General features: G+C 41.9%; 1 protein-coding gene across 5 annotated transcripts in view; it reads left to right on the top strand.

The window, feature by feature from the left end:
• sh3pxd2aa (SH3 and PX domains 2Aa) overlaps positions 1-15,909 on the top strand; it is a 96,352-nt gene that overhangs the window by 61,272 nt on the left and 19,171 nt on the right. For all 5 annotated transcript variants that reach the window (XM_058640277.1, XM_058640278.1, XM_058640281.1 and 2 more), the window contains one exon: positions 2,773-2,901. In XM_058640277.1, coding sequence (XP_058496260.1) covers positions 2,773-2,901 — 129 coding nt within the window. The remainder of the gene's footprint in view (positions 1-2,772; positions 2,902-15,909) is intronic.

The raw sequence follows: 15,909 nt of genomic DNA, 5'->3' as shown, positions 1-15,909 counted from the left end.
ACATTTAGCAAACGTTTTTTTTGAGACATTGAACTGTAATGGAGGCCTCGCTGGGGGAAACACTCAGATATGTTGTTTCCTTCCATTAAAGCTGTCACTGTGTCACTGTTAGTTAAGGTCAATAAAGACACATCAACTCACTAAGTGCATGGAAGTAAACCTCCAACATTAGAAGAACATTTTGAGAAGTAATGAGCAGTGAGTTTTGGAAACGACATGAAAGGCAGAAATGTAAATGTGCTGTTAGGATCCGTGGTATTTTTTAACACAGGCGTGGCTGCCAGTACAACTGCACATGGCTTTTTAAACTGGATCTGTACTTCTTTATTTCCTTTGGTTGACTGTGATTGCTCCCTGCACGTGGGCTGCTTACGTTCCCAGCAAAACAGAGTGTTCCCTTTCTTTATTTGGCCTCCTGGGAGAAAGACAGCGATAAATATGTGGCCTCACCCAGGAGGAGGTGAGGTTAGGAGCCTTCCCCGCTGTTCCCCGCTTCTTCATTCGCCTTACGACATGTAGAGGTGCTTGATTATGTTTCAGGCACTGCACAAATGCTTTACTACACTATTTGTTTGCCTGAGTGTCAGGGAAACCTTTTTCCGTTTCATGAAAGTGAATGTACATGATCAAGCTTCATTTATTCACACACCCCTGTGCTGTGTGTTTCAGTCTCAGATCATGTGACCTGTAAACACAGACTTAATCTTTGCCTTGATTGGTTCTAACCTTGGTAGATATATTCATACATCTTATTTAATACACACAATTTTAATGGCCAGCGTACAATTCATGTAAAATATGTTGCTTTTCTTAAATAGAGCTTGTGCTGTTTCTCGTCAAAAACTCCTCCCCTCGCTTCTTGCATTTGTAAATCGGACTTGCTTGATTGATCCAAACCAGAGTTCTTTCCTGTAAGAGTCATGTTGCTGGCCTCATCGTGATAATGGCACTCATGACTGTCAGCGTAGTGGAATTGCTCTGAATCCTAAAACAAGTCTTTGCTGTTACTGTGAGTTTGCACCACATGAGTGACCAGCAACAGGGCTGTCATACACGACACTTTCACCAGGAGGAGCTGCTTGACTGATTTGTCTTGTTATGAAAACACATGTGGTCACAAGAACGCTGAGCCAGGGGAATATTGTGCAAAACCAGGATCATTTTTATCTCAGTTTCATGTCTTTAATTTTGTATTTGTGTTTTTCCATCTTCTTCCTTCTTCTTTTTCTTCTTCTTCTTCTTCTTCTTCTTTCTGATTAACCGCTGTTTTCCTGTTCAGGTTTTCAGCTGCCATCAGTCTGTCTGGGTCTCAGAAGCAATGCTTTGTATACCGCTCCCCGCACCAAAAAGTTTCCTTAAAGAGAATTAGCATTCAAATGTGTTATTTGGTTTCGCCACTATTTGAAATCTTCTGTTTCACATTTACCTTCAGTGACATAAATGTACTGAACAGGTTAGCAGTCGAGACACAAATGCTGATTTTCTCAATGGACATTTGAGTGAGAAATGTATAAACGTTATAAAAAAATAAAGTGGTAAACACATTTTTAAGATGTCATAGACTCAGGTTTAGATTTTTATGAGCTGAGCCTTTTTTCAAGTGGCTAAAATTGGTTGAGTGTCACCGAGAGCAAGTTTCCATGTCTCAGGCAGCACAGGCAGCACATATGGCGCAGTCGGTGCTAACAATGTGTCAGTTCCTCCTACACTTCACACACTACTTCCACAGTCACTCTAGCCTTTAGCCAAATTGTAGGACACATAAGATGAAAGATAAAGGATTGTTTTGTGAGAAGCGTCCACAGCATCCATGTATTTGTTCCCACTGCACATTTTTGTTCTGTTTCCCGAACGTGTTGTTGACACAGACAGAACCTAACAGGATGTGTAATGTTCCTCTCCGTCTGCATGAGTGAGGGATTCCTCTGTGGCCAAATAAGCAAATGCGCGTGTCTGCGACTCAGATCAGATGTGGAACGCATGAGGTGAAGTCAGAGGATGAAATCACTGCTGGCATCGAAAAGGTTAAACGTCACAGAGAAAGAGGGAGGGAGGGAAAAGAGAGTAGCCTAACCCCAACTCAAATGCTTTATTCTTTTGTCTTACATAGCCTCCTTCCCATTTCTTCTCCCTCTCTCTCTCTCTCTCTCTCTCTCTCTGTCTCTCTCTAGACAACTCATATGTTTCTATTTAAGGCCAGCAGTGCCGACTACCATGATTGGTGTGTCTCCCCCCCTCCTGTCTCCCTGTCCAACGGCTGGCTCCCAGCAGCAGTGGAGGGGAGGCCTTTCCTCTTAACCACACTGTTGATTTTCCACAGGGAAACTTCACCATTCTTCCACTCACTCGCTCCCCAGTCGTCCCCACCAGTCGTTAGCAGATGTTGTAGTTCTCCATTTTTCCCACTCCAGCTTTTCCTCCGGATCTTAAAGTTTGGTCAAGGTCATGGATCCACTTTAGGTGCGAGATGCAGCCCCTACAACCCAATTCTACCCACTCCCTGTGTTTGTTTTGATTCCTTCCAATGCTTGTCAGTCCTTCGCTTTGGGCCAGAGGTCGACTCAGCTATATGGCCAGACATTTGGGACAATGCAGCCAAGTTGTAATCAAGCGTTGTGATTGGTCAAGGGGGAAGAGTGGCGGAAGGGAGCGGGGATTGGCTGATGGCGTACCGGCTGCACAGCAGCAGAGGCAGCGGTGTAGTTGGTTGCAGTGGGCGTTCGCACAGTGCCACAGCGGGCAGGTGGCTGACAGCCTGTTTCTTCCCCTCAGGGATTGACAGCTCGGAGCCCATGGTGTTGGAGCAGTACGTGGCTGTTGCCAACTACGAGAGGCAAGAGAATTCGGAGATCAGCCTTAAGGCTGGCGAGACAGTCGACGTGATTGAGAAGAGCGAAAGCGGTGAGTTGAATCTTGTGCTTAATTACTGCCTGTTATTAACATGCTTGATGTGTTTAAAGGTAAGACAGCAACATAAACATGTCTCTGCTGTCTTAGAACTTCCTGACAGTTAGTTTGTGTCTGTCCTGTTACACAGAGCGTCACGCTCACTCAGAACCCCTCTTGATTTTACTCGTTTCTAACCCCCTTTGTCCCCAAGGTTCCTCCTCTCCAGCCCCCCTCTTGCTCCTCTGCTCTCCCTTCGTCTTCTCTTAACCTAACATTCTCCAGGCTGAGGCTTGGCACAACCTAGAATTAAGTTAAAATATCATGTCACGATTTTACCGTTATGCAACTTACTGAACAGTGCAACCAAACATATGTTATATGTTAAAACATATAACATAGACTGTATAACATATATAACATAGACAACAGACTGTTTTGCTTCACTCGAACAATTTGATTTAAATTTAAAAGGTAAACAACACCTTTACATGTCTTGTGAGAGGGTTAGGGTTAGACCATCAGCCTGAAGCAGCCCCAGCTTCTGTCCTGGAGGAAAGACTGCAATTTTTTCAGGGTCAGCTCTGGTGCAACATAACCAGACTTTTGAACGTTTAACTTTCTCCCCAGTGGCTGTTCTATGTCTCTGTGTAACGCTCTTGCTGCTTCTCAAGCAGTGGGAGTTAGCCCCGCCCCCTGCACAGACAGTGACACACAGAGATCTCTCCTCTGGATTTGGAATATTCCATGTAACTGCTTTGTTTTCATATTCAGCCATGGCTTCCTGCTACACTCTGAACCAAACAGAAATCCACAACACTGCCCGTCGTTCGCTAGGATTGTTCGATCGCTGTTTCTCTATCGCTATAAATTGTTTTAAAGAGACATTTGACCCCAAATTGGCAGATTTTGATTTTGGAATGAGTGCCTGCAGCAGACACGTAAATAAAACGTCTGCGTAACGGCTGCGTGCCGGCTCCACTTAGTTGTGGAAGGTCGGCGTGGATACGCAGCACTTCTATTTCTGGCTGACCTTCGGCTGGTAGAACTACTGCTCCGTTTAGAACATATACAGTGTAATTCTGTGCGTGTACCGTGAGAAAACCTAGTCTCACGACTCAAGTTGTCCAGCCGAGCGGAAGCGGGCGGACGTGAAATGCAGGCAGTGTAAATTGGAGCAGCTGTGCTCATCCATTCCACAACCAGTGTATATTTTACCCGGCAACACGAAATACTATTATCTGATAGTCATAGATTACTAATTTATGTGCAGTGAGAAATATCCATCATGTGTGAGCGTGTGAACTTATTGAACTGCGCGTGTCTCCCTCATTCTCTATCAGTGGCACTGCAGCCTCACAGCAGGAGTCTGTTCTTCTCGACCTCAGTTCCTCATCTTTAGCTATTTTAGATAACGTGGCAGAGATTCTGCTTGTTTCTGCATTGAGGTAAGATGCGTTTTCGAGACAACGGCATCTCAGCAAAACCAAAGACAGTAGTGTCGCAGAAGCTGCAGTTACTCATGAGTGAACAGCTGAACAGCTGATAAATGCACTGGTTTTTATATTGTTAGTAGATGAGTTTGTGTGTGTGTGAGTTACGATGCCAGATTTTTGCCTTTTGCAGTGAGAATGTCAAGTATATACTGGTGCAGCATTGCAGTTTTGTTGTGGGAGTGGGAGTTACAATTCATTTATTGAACTCTTTCTGCTTGAAACCAGGAAGCAAAATACGTATCAACGTGTCATCACTCACACGTACTGTACATCCCTTCGCTTTTCACCTTCCACATACCAATGTGAACGCTGTGTTTAGCAGTCCAGAGCTGGATCTCATTTTCCACACCGCATGCTCAGCTCAAGAGAGCTCAGCAGAAAACCTGGCACACACACACGGTGTCCCTGCCATTCTCTCTGCACCTTTCTTTACTCTGATTACACCTGTAAATCCACTGAAGTCCACCCTTCAGCTTGTCGAATACTGGCCGTGATGGTGCCTCTTGAAACAGAGCAGACCAGTTGCTTGGGACAGGATTTCCTCTGTGCTGTGTGGTGTTCAGTCATCCAAGTCAGTGTTGTCGTCATGATCATCGTGGATGTCTTTATTTCCAGATGTCCACTCAGCTTTATGTGTAAGGGTTTGTTAAATGTTTGTGTCCACTCTTAACTTAGAAGGAAATACTATTTTTTATGTATCTCTAACGGCATTGATTAGTGATTCTTCAGTGCATGGTTTGACAGCATCTGCTCACCAGACCCATCTGAAAGCTTCCATCTTGAACATGGACAGAGGTGTTTACAGCAATGAGAGTATATTCTCTTAACTTTTGGATATGCTGTCATCATTTACTGGGCCAATGATGATGATGATGATGATGATGATGATGAGGATGGATGATGACATCACTTAGAGGATATGCCAAGGCAAACACATCTGTATAAAATCCCATAATCCCCTTCCCACTTTCTAGGCGTTTCTGCAGCCTCCTGGTTAGTGTGTTCATGTTTTTATTTCACAGACCATCGTGGTCCAACTGTTAATTGGTGCTTATTTTCTTTAAAATCAGTAAGCGTCAGTGCAATATTGTGATATCTTTTAATCTCCTCCAGGAAAAGCCACAAACCCATTATTGTACTTTCTTTCTTTTTTTTACCTTCATATGCTGAGCATAGATGTTGTTGTTGTGAAATAATTTGCTGTCATTCCAACTCCCCCCAGTTTTTCCCTGAGAAGAGTCAGATGTTGTTTTTTGCCCCTGGACAAAGTTATTGCCCTCACAGATCTGGACCCAGCTGTTTCATTGAACTGTGTCAACGAGGTCCATCATCATCCGGAAAACTGTATAAACCACAACTTCCACTCTCACACTCGTAAAAGTGTTTGTGTGTACTTGTATTTGTCGCCTCTTTAGTACTCAGTAGTCCTCATGGAGACCAAAACCTGGTTCTAATGAGGCAGAACTGGTTCTGTTTAGGTCCAAATTGTGGTTGGGTTAAGGTTAGGTTTAGGGTTAGGCATTAACTGTTAAGGGGCTAGGAAATGCATTATTTCTATTTGTGTCCTCACTAAGGATGCTGTACAAGAATGAGTGTGTGTGTGTGTGTGTGTTCAGGGGGTGCTGTGAATTGTTGCTGTATCTCATAATTTAGCAGCTGTAATCTCTTAAAGTGAGATTTATGCAGCACTGAGATGGTCCGGGTTGGACAGAGTAGGCCTCATCTGGGCCTTGTTCCTGGTTTTTCTCAGACATGGGAACCGTTGAGTGCCTGGAGAGAGGAAAACATCCCAGCGGGAGAGAGCCCGCCTGCATTTGTGACAGCTTAACTTACATCGTGTTTTGGATGTCGCATCTTGGTGTACCAAGTTGGGCACATAGCACAATACATTTAGTACTATAAGGTGAATTATAATTGTCAAGAAATCAAGTGAGGGCTGCATGGTTGGTGTAGTAGTTAGCACTCTTGCCTTTGCAGCAAGAAGACCCAGGTCCGTGGCCCGGAGATTGCATGTTCTCCCCACAGCCCAAAAACATGCAATATGGGGATTAGGCAAGTTGGACTCTCTAAATTGACCGTAGGTGTGATTGTGAGATGTACGTGTCCCAGAGATGGACTGGCAATCTGTCCAGGGTGCACCTGTTATAGGCTCTGTTCACAACCTCACTCATAAATGTAATGACTCCGCATACAGCTGTTTTTGGTTAAATTACTGCTTCTCCAGTACCAGCAGCAGCCTATGCTGCAAAGAAAAGGGTTAGACAATAATAACAATAAAAGCTATAAACCGCGTATCAGTATCAGCAGGAAGATTCAGAGATGGAAAGATTTGCTTGCTCATATGGAACAAGAGAGATGAGAGGAGCTCAGAACAGAGACTTTACGTGGCTTTTGTCCGAAAACTGTTCCTGATACATTTGTGATCCACACTAATTCCGTGTTTTTGAAGAACCGTTGCTGGTTTGTAAAAAAATCACCATCAGTTCGTTCACACTCCTTTTCACTTTCTCCTCATTGTCTCTCATAACAGATTTTCCACCTCTGACTCCTCAACATTGTTGTTTTTCTTGTTTGTAAATCTTTTGCAAACAAGTAGAGAGGAGAGAATCAGTGCAGTTTTTTTGTGAACAGTTTATTTTCAACTATTTCACTACTTGGTCTATTTTAAGTATTTTTTATGTGTAAAAATGTACAACATATTTAAGTGGGCTCTTAAATAAATATGACCCCTCCCTATAACAGAAGGTTCCACCTCTGACTGTGGACATTTGAGACTAAGTTCTAAGTGCTTTTGCCTTCACATGTGGTTGCGTTCATGTATCTGGCAGTATTGGATGTACATATGTTTTGAATTGACAGCATACTGTTACATTTTTGGGACTTCCTGGTGGCCTAGGGTTTCTTTAACCCTGATCATGCACCAAGTTTGCAGAGAGTTGTGCACTCATGCAGTCTGCTTATAAGATGAGCTACATTAAGGTAGTCCTTTATTAGTCCCACAATAGGGACATTTACTGTTTCACAGCAGCAAAGACAATTAAGATGAAGGTCATAAATTATAAACACGCATCTTCACATCGGTGAATGTGATTGCGATCTGCATCACAACCCCTGCCCCCGTATTTCAGTTCAGTGACTGTGTCAGAGTGCACTCCCTGCACGTCATTGTTTGTGATATCTGCTCCCCCAGGTGAGCGGGCAGAAAACACAACTATACAGTAACTCAATAACGATCAGTCCCTCTGTGTGATTGAAATTGATCTTTTGTGTGGCAGCAGCACTACTAGCCCTTTTGGAATGCTGATAAACTACCCAAATTACAATAAATCCTAATATCCTCATGTAATTTTGAATTCATATATATGAATGATTTCCTGTAGTTCAGGGGTGTCAAACCTTAATCCCTGCCTGTAGAAGTAAGGATGTTAACCTGGAGCAGCCACAGCTGAAGCAGAGCAGGAAAGTTAACACTACATCAAAAATAATCAACTACAATTTTACAGTCATTCCTAATTGGTCAGATGGGGTTGCATTTTTATGAGCGCTCACTTTAGTTTCAGGAATATTACATAGATGTGGAGTAAAACAATTTCTCGATCTTGATATGTTCTAATCATACAATGAAATACTAGAATTTTTAGTTCCAGATACCTGTGACTAAATGTTTTATACCTTAGTAGATCCACTGTGATGTGTTCGTTGTAATGCACATGTGCAAATGGTAAACTTAAGCATAACAATTCAGGTTTTACATAATATGTTTTGTGTAAATATTCATCATTAAATATAAAACAAAGGGAAAACCACGTGAGTTCATGTTGTTTATAGGTTGTTATGCTAATATTTGACTCATCTGGCTGCTGACTTACAATGAGTTTGACGCCCCTGCAAAGATGTTTGGTAAATGAATCTAAACTTTGTTTTATGCATGTTATTTATATCATATACTCATAAATATTGTGGGGACAGGCTGTTGAATGCTCTGCATTTGCAAAAATGACAGTACCATTAGGAGGACACATGTGGAAGAAAGATGCAGTGATTTAAACCCTTAATGCCTGAATATTATCTCCAGTGATTATTGATGTGTGATAATTAAGTTTTTGCTGTGCAGCAGATGCTAAAGTAAGTGGAGCTTCTATGAGTGTATTGCAGAAGACTTGTTTATCTAAGCGCATTTTGCATTACCGTAATTAAGTGACGGTTTGTGCTATCAAAAAAATCCCAACAGTTTCTGAAAGCTGAGAAGTTGCACATCAAAAAACATGTGGTTATTTCTGTAATTTCAATCAGCGTCTTTGTCAACAGAGAGGAGATAGTTGGAACAAACGCCTGTACATCCAGTAGTTTCCATTTTAGGGCCTGTTTTTGGACATTGAGACAACGTGTTTCTTTCTAAATAAAACTTTTAGTTTTTCTTCATTTTAAATTAAGTTAATACAGTATTTTAACATGCAGTAAATTGTAAATAACGGCAAGATATTGAAAGTTATTCTGGAAAAATGGACAAAAGCACTTACTCACAGGACATTTTCTGGCCTTTTTATGGTTAGAATAAGCAAAAATAAGCAAAGTCGAGACAGACAAGGGATCTTTTTAATATGGCCCATACAACAGATAGAAATTTAGGTTTGACGCCAATTCGTGACGTCAGGAATTTAAGGAATCCCGTCCCACAGGGAGCTGTCCTGTCTGGTGCCTGAGCAGGGCACACCTCTGTTCGGACACAAGTGCCCCAAGCAAAGTTTTTCCCCAACATGATTTAAAAAAAAAAACCCACAATGTCTCGTTCTGTTCAATTATCTCCCTGCCCTGTAGCTCTCTCTCTCTCTCACACACACACACGCAGCGCGTGCAGCCAATCAAATGATAACGATGTTTGTATGAAGATGTATGATGACAAAGCAAAGTGCTTCACCGCCATTAGTGGGATACATACACCCCCTCAACTGCATTCTCTCTCTTTCTTAATAAACTAAAAACATGTGACGTTTTCTGTGATGATGAAGCCATAATCATATTCGTGGTGTGGGGAGACACACACACACACACGAGCTAGACGTGGCACAGCAGTGATACACATGTGATGCACACACGACACACACAGTGTGAGCCAGGCCTAAAGTGATCGTGTTTTTGGGCTCATAGTCACAATCGCCTGCACAAGAAACCAGTTTTGCCAGCAGGGACGTAAAAAAACTGATTTTAGCCCCTCAACAAAAGACCTGCTTAAAATGTAGAGACCTACAGTATGTGGAATAGATGATTCTGTGTCGTTCTATACAGTATTTATGCATCCAGCTCTGGTGCTATATGTTCATCACTGGGACGTCACACTTTATAGGAATAATCTCTCATGTGACATGCGCTCAGAATTTATAGAACCATAATACTAACTTACTAGTAAGTTGACAAAACTGATGGTTGTGTGCTTCTAAAGTCAAAAGTTTCAAATCTGAGTGCAGAGGAGATGCAGATGTGTTCACTCTATAATATTGTCCAATTCCTTTTAATGGAGCGCGTGCAGTCCATGTTAACAATAATGCCGTGGCTGATTTCACAGCTGGTTTTAGGCTGCATCAATTGCTGTGCTGCTATTTTAAGAATACACACACACACACACACACACACACTGCTGACTCTGCAGAAAGATAAGCAGGCTGTTCAATACATCGCCTCTGAAACCACACTGCATTCCAGCGTTTCTGCACTGTATCTGACCTGATTCTAATTCCAAAGTTAAAGGAGGAGACGAGAATGACAGTCACCCTGTGCATCTCCCACCAAATGTCGCATTGTGCGATTGCTCTCCCGAAGTTCGATCCCGAACTGAGAAACTGAAAAAACGCGGTGTTGCTGTCGAAGAGGGAATTAGCATGGAATACTACAGCTTTGAAGCTGCAGCCAAACATCTGCTGGCTCCCTCTCTCTGTCTGTCTTTTAATCCCCTTCTCCCCCTCACTGTCTTATCTCTCTTTCGCTCTCTTATTTTTTATCACTCTTACTTTTCACATCTAAAGGCGTCTCATGCGTCTCCCATTTCTACCAAACCTCTCAGATGGGGCCCAGGTCTCTGACAGTGATAACTTAGCTCTGATCCACAACGTTCACCGTGACCTTCGCTTTACCTCTGTGGAGAAAGAAAAGCTGGCAGTTATTTTCTGCCAAGGCGTGGAAGTCCAATTCCAGCTCAGTGCTGCAAGACGAGCCAATTACAGGCCTAAAGACTGTCCTACATATTCATATTTGTCTCCTTTGCATGTGTTTAAAATACAGGAGAGGGCAGGTGTTGCTGCGTAACCTTTCTGAAAATGAGTCATTACTCACATTGAATTCAGTTTTATTTGTATATCACCAAATCACAACTTACATTATCTCAAGGCACTGTGACATTATAGAGAGCAGAGAAACAACAACAATTCACACAATGAGCAAACACCAGGCATCAGTGGAAAATAACTCTGACAGAACCAGACTCAAAGATGTGCAGCATCTGCCGCCACCGGTTTGGGTGAAAGGAAAAATGGGAGACAGAGGAGAGGAAGGGGAGAGAAAGGATAAGAGGGAGACGAGGTAGAGACAGACATGAGGTTTAGACAAGACATTAAGTGTCTCGGTTTGCAAGTTTGATAGCATTAGCTTACTAGCACCCGTCTCTGTTGGTAAACCTTATTAACATTATGTCCCTCCCTGTTTTTTAATCTAACCAGTAAAGCACGTTCACCATGAAGTATGTGTGTACATTTACCTACACCATATTCTTGTTTACAACTGTTATTTACAATCCATAAAATTGAGAGGGGGAGAAAGAACTCTGCACAAATGTACATACCCAACAATACCGTTAACGCACAATGTAACGCACAACCCACCTTTTTTTTTTTTACGACATGAAATCATATTTGTTGAGCAGAGAATTGTGATCTAAATTCTTTCCCCGTGACTAATCCTGCAGGGAACATGATGCACTGTAGCTGCTGCTGTAGCTGAGCTTGGCTCAAGTTAAAGGAGTTAAGGGATTTCTTTGCTCTTTGTTGTGACTCACTTCTCGTAAACATTCACAGTGGAGAAGTGTGATGATTTTTTTTTTTTAACCTGTTAAAGCAACATGTTTTTGCAGCTTCTGCTACAGTTGGCTTTCAAATACGCTGGATGAGGCTCCTGCATGGTTGCAGGAGCCTCATAATCTAACTGAGCTTTAACTAAAAACAACCTCCCTTTGATAAAATGCTGAACCTCCAGTGATTTTGGTTTAAAACCCCTCGAGAAGAGGACATTCAGAGAAGTGTGGTTTCCTCCTTAATGTTTAATGTTTTTTATACAAACCAAGAAACTTTTATTCTTGCACTATTTACTTTTAACCCCCCAGCCATCAGTACAATGCCAGGGAGCGCAACAGGAAAAGAAAAGGCTGATAAGACTCCAACTGATTTTGACAGTCATTCATACATTTAAATAATATTGACCTCTTTTCTGGTTCTGTGTTCTTTTGGAAGCCCTTTAAATAGAACATGTGTTCAACTCTAATAAGTCAGAGAATATTCCATTTCATCATTGTGATTCCTGATTTCTGTCTTCATAAGTGTGTGTGAGAGAATTATGACACGTGTCATTTCTATTTTCTGTGAGTCGGTGGATCAGTGACATCAGCCCAAGTTTGGACCTGCCACTCCTTTAGATAACATCACTTGTTTTTTTTCTGCACAGTTCCATATGCTTGGCCAAGTTCTGTTTTAACTGAGTGACAGTTTTTTCTCTCCGTCTGGTTGCCAATCAGGGCTCCTCCTACAGAACAGATTGTCTGTGAAAACTCTAATCAGTTTACAGAAGATCGTCAGCCCACAGATCTGTCCTGCTGCCAGCTGACTGTTATCGCCCACTGTGACTGCTTCTTCACCTTTCCCCACATCTGCTTCTCCATGTTGTCTTTCTGGAGCTGCTTCTTCTTCATCAGCTTTTACTGTGGTCACGTTGTCCAGCTGGATTTATTTCAGATTTAAACTTTATCATGTACTAACATGTGTTCACATTATGGCATCTGCTGCTTGGTGTAGGAGGAAAGAAGAGAATAGGTGTCTGTAAGGTCTTTGGTTTGAAGTTGTGCTTGTAAAACAAAAGAAAAGGCAACTGTTTTAATCAGCAGCACAGCTACAACAAGTTGTATGGTCTGTCTTCTGTCAATCAAGAGCTATTATCATATGTCGGTATTGTTTTAAGGGCTAAGTAAAAAACATTCATATTGGTTTCATCATCCTCACATCAACATAAGTCACATGATTCCTGATTTGAAACTCACTGCATGCTTGTGCGTGATCTCGCTGTCTTCAAAGCATCGTACCATGTTACTCCCTCTGCATTAGGAATCTTCTGAAAGGTTATTCTCATGTCAACACCCCTTTTATAACCCCAGCTGTGGCCAGATGAATCATGTTTTTGGGTTGACCCGCCATTGGTCTGTTCCATTATTGTGACTGTAATATCTCAGGAATGTGTTTATAGGGAATCCTTTCAGTTGGACTCAAAGATGAATTCATTTCAGTGCTCAAAGCCAAGACCTGGAACCAGCTTTAGCCATGGATACTTGCTGACAACCCAAAACACATTTTAGCTCTTTAAGAACATCTTTATCCACCAATAGACCGACTTTTCTAACTGTAAGATGAAGTTTATAACCCGCTCACCCTCCCACAACAAATTATGACTGTTATCACAGCATGCAGGAGTTTATCTGTTATTTTGTGACTTAATTGAGATTTCAGATTTACAGGAGTGACACCAATGCCCCTTATCCACCTATGGTCCCAACTCGCCTCGGCATGGCGTGGTTTAGGTTGTGTTTCCATTACAGTACCTCCTCAATGTGGGCGGAGTCATGGCTGCAGGGTTTGTGATGCAGCTCGCTGGTCGCCAAATACACCAGACTCCTCTGTTAAATATTGAGATTTTAGACATTCCCCTGCAATTGTCGGAGATGAACCCACATTTTTAGGATTGGTTAGTGTTAGGGTTTAACCCTAGGATTGGGTTAAGCTGAAAAAACAATGATTTTTACTCTGGACTTTTTTGCAGGAGAGTGAGTGGTTTACAAACTTAAGTTTCCAGTGCGAAAAGTATGTCTAACAGCAAGATAAAGCGATGAGCACATTCTTATATTGCAGACTTAAAGGTATAAGCAATGTGAACCCAGTGTGTTAAATACAGTGGACGGCATTCAAAAATGAATTGATGTTTGGATTGTTTTGTTTTATCAGGGACAGCAGACGTGCTATAGGTGAAAATTAAAAAAAAAAAAATTTTGAAATATTTTCTGTTGTTTACCATGCTGACAGCCTTTTTAAGGTATTCCCAAACCAGTTGACCTGGGGATGAGGTGATAGACAGGTTCAGACATGAGCATATTTGGGGGACAGCTCTGGTGGAACAGTTTGGAGATAAAGTAAGAGAGTGATGGTTGAGATATTTTGGTCATGTGATTATATTGAACAAAGGATGTTGAAGATGGAGCTTCTAGACTGGAGGAAAAGAGTCAAATCACAGAGAAGGTTCATGGATGTTGTGAAGGACAGCATGAGGACAGTTGGTGAAACAGAGGGCGACACAAGGGAGAGGACAAGATGGAGGCAGATGATCTGCTGGGGTGACCTCTAAAGGGAGAAGGAATATGGATGATATATAAACAAATATTGTAAATAAGCGTGCAGTTAGAATGTTACTGTAGTTTTCATTTGGGCTTTCTTCACTTCAGAACTATGGATAAATTGTGTTCAGTTTAAAATTGTGTTTCCCTGTGACTCTTTCTACTGTGACACACAAACCGTGCCTCCACAGAGTGCTTTTAAATCTCTGCTGAGGTCAAATGTCAAACTAAAGAAAGGTTTTAGGCCTCTTGAACATTAAATGATGTCAACATGTGCAGGTTATACGAGAACAGATAATTCCAGTTATCTTTTTTTATCTTGGGCACTCTTGTTCATTTTAGTTGTGCTTGTGAACAATCATCTCAGTTCTCTATCAGCACACTGGAGATTTTATCATTCTGTTTTTACAGCATGTGCCAGGTGGGCTAAGGAGAGAATTAGCTCCTGTTTTGGTCTTTTGTGAACTCATCGTCCTCTCGACTGTACAGGTGGTTCCAATTCCTCCTCAACCTTTTTAGTAGTTGCAATGAATCAACCTATGAAAGCCCTAATGGGTTTCATATGGATGGAACTACACTATAACAGAAAGTCTAACCTTTTTATATTCCAGTCAAAGTCATCAGTCCTGAAAACACAAACTCTCTAGTAAAAGTGGAATCTGAAGCATGAGAGGCCACTTACACAGTTCACACATAAACAAACAACCAGTAGCCATGATTAGCATAGTGTGGTGTCAGTTTGATATGAAGGCCATTGGACTGACCTCTCCTGAGGTTCTTCTTCTTGTGGTGCGATCCATTTGTATTCAGAAATCGAGATGGCTGCCACCACATGATGTTAATAGCACTTATGTCGTATTTGTTTCACAGTAAGTCAGTGATCATTTTTAACTGCACATGTAGACTGCTCTTTGATTGGCGTGTTTGCATTTCTGACTTCTCAACTGGGTGACATCATTCCCAGTTCTTCCAAGTTCTGATGCAAATGGAACGCATCCAAACACTGCCTCATTGGCAGTTTATATCTATATTCTATATCTATATATATATGTTTATGTCTATATTCCACCTCTTTGCTGGGAGCTGTGCCTCAGCCACACATGCTGTGTTTAAAGGAAGAAGGGGGTCATAGGTCATTTTTGGGAGTATAATTGTTCAGAGTGTGGTTCTGGAACACACCCTCCCACCCACCATTACTCTTTATGTCCCTATGACACAGCCCTGTATTACAGACATATATTTTCCACATCATTCAGGGGCGACTACAATGGTTTCTGTACCCACATCTGTGCTGGTTTCTACGGTTACAGCTTGACAAACGAAGGCCACTGGCTCTTGAAAATCTGTGGTTTTTATTCAGCATAAACCAAGACCACTTGATGACAACAGCACGGCTGATAGAATTACACATTTCAAAATAAGTAATCCTGAACTGTGTAGTAAGTGCTTTTTAAACACATGGTAATGATGTGCTCCAACACTTCTTCTTGTCAGAGTCTGGTTTAGTAACGATAGTAAAGAGCTTTTCAAGTCGGTGAAACTCTCGGCTGTCATGAGACTGTCACACGTCCCCCCTGATTTGGACACACTCAATTTATTAAGTCTACTGTTTCATACACAGACTTAATGGATCGCCATGCGAACGCCTGCTTGTTTACAGTCACGCTTCATCGAGTGTGATGTGTCATTTCTATTGATTGATGTAATTCAGCATGTGAAAAAAAAAAGCTTTCAGTTTCTCTGCCCCCTCTGCTTGGAATACCCTCCAAACTGAACTTAAATTGCATGCCCTTATTTCACTGGGAGCTTTCCGCTCCATCTTAAAAGATAGACAACAAAAATCCATTGAACAGTGCCTGTGTTCTTAAGTTGTTACTGTGACCACAACTC

The sequence above is a fragment of the Solea solea genome, chromosome 10 (genome assembly GCF_958295425.1).
Source record: "Solea solea chromosome 10, fSolSol10.1, whole genome shotgun sequence".
NCBI lineage: Eukaryota > Metazoa > Chordata > Actinopteri > Pleuronectiformes > Soleidae > Solea > Solea solea.
Note: the sequence above shows the minus strand (reverse complement) of the source record. Positions and strands in the feature narration are given on the sequence as shown.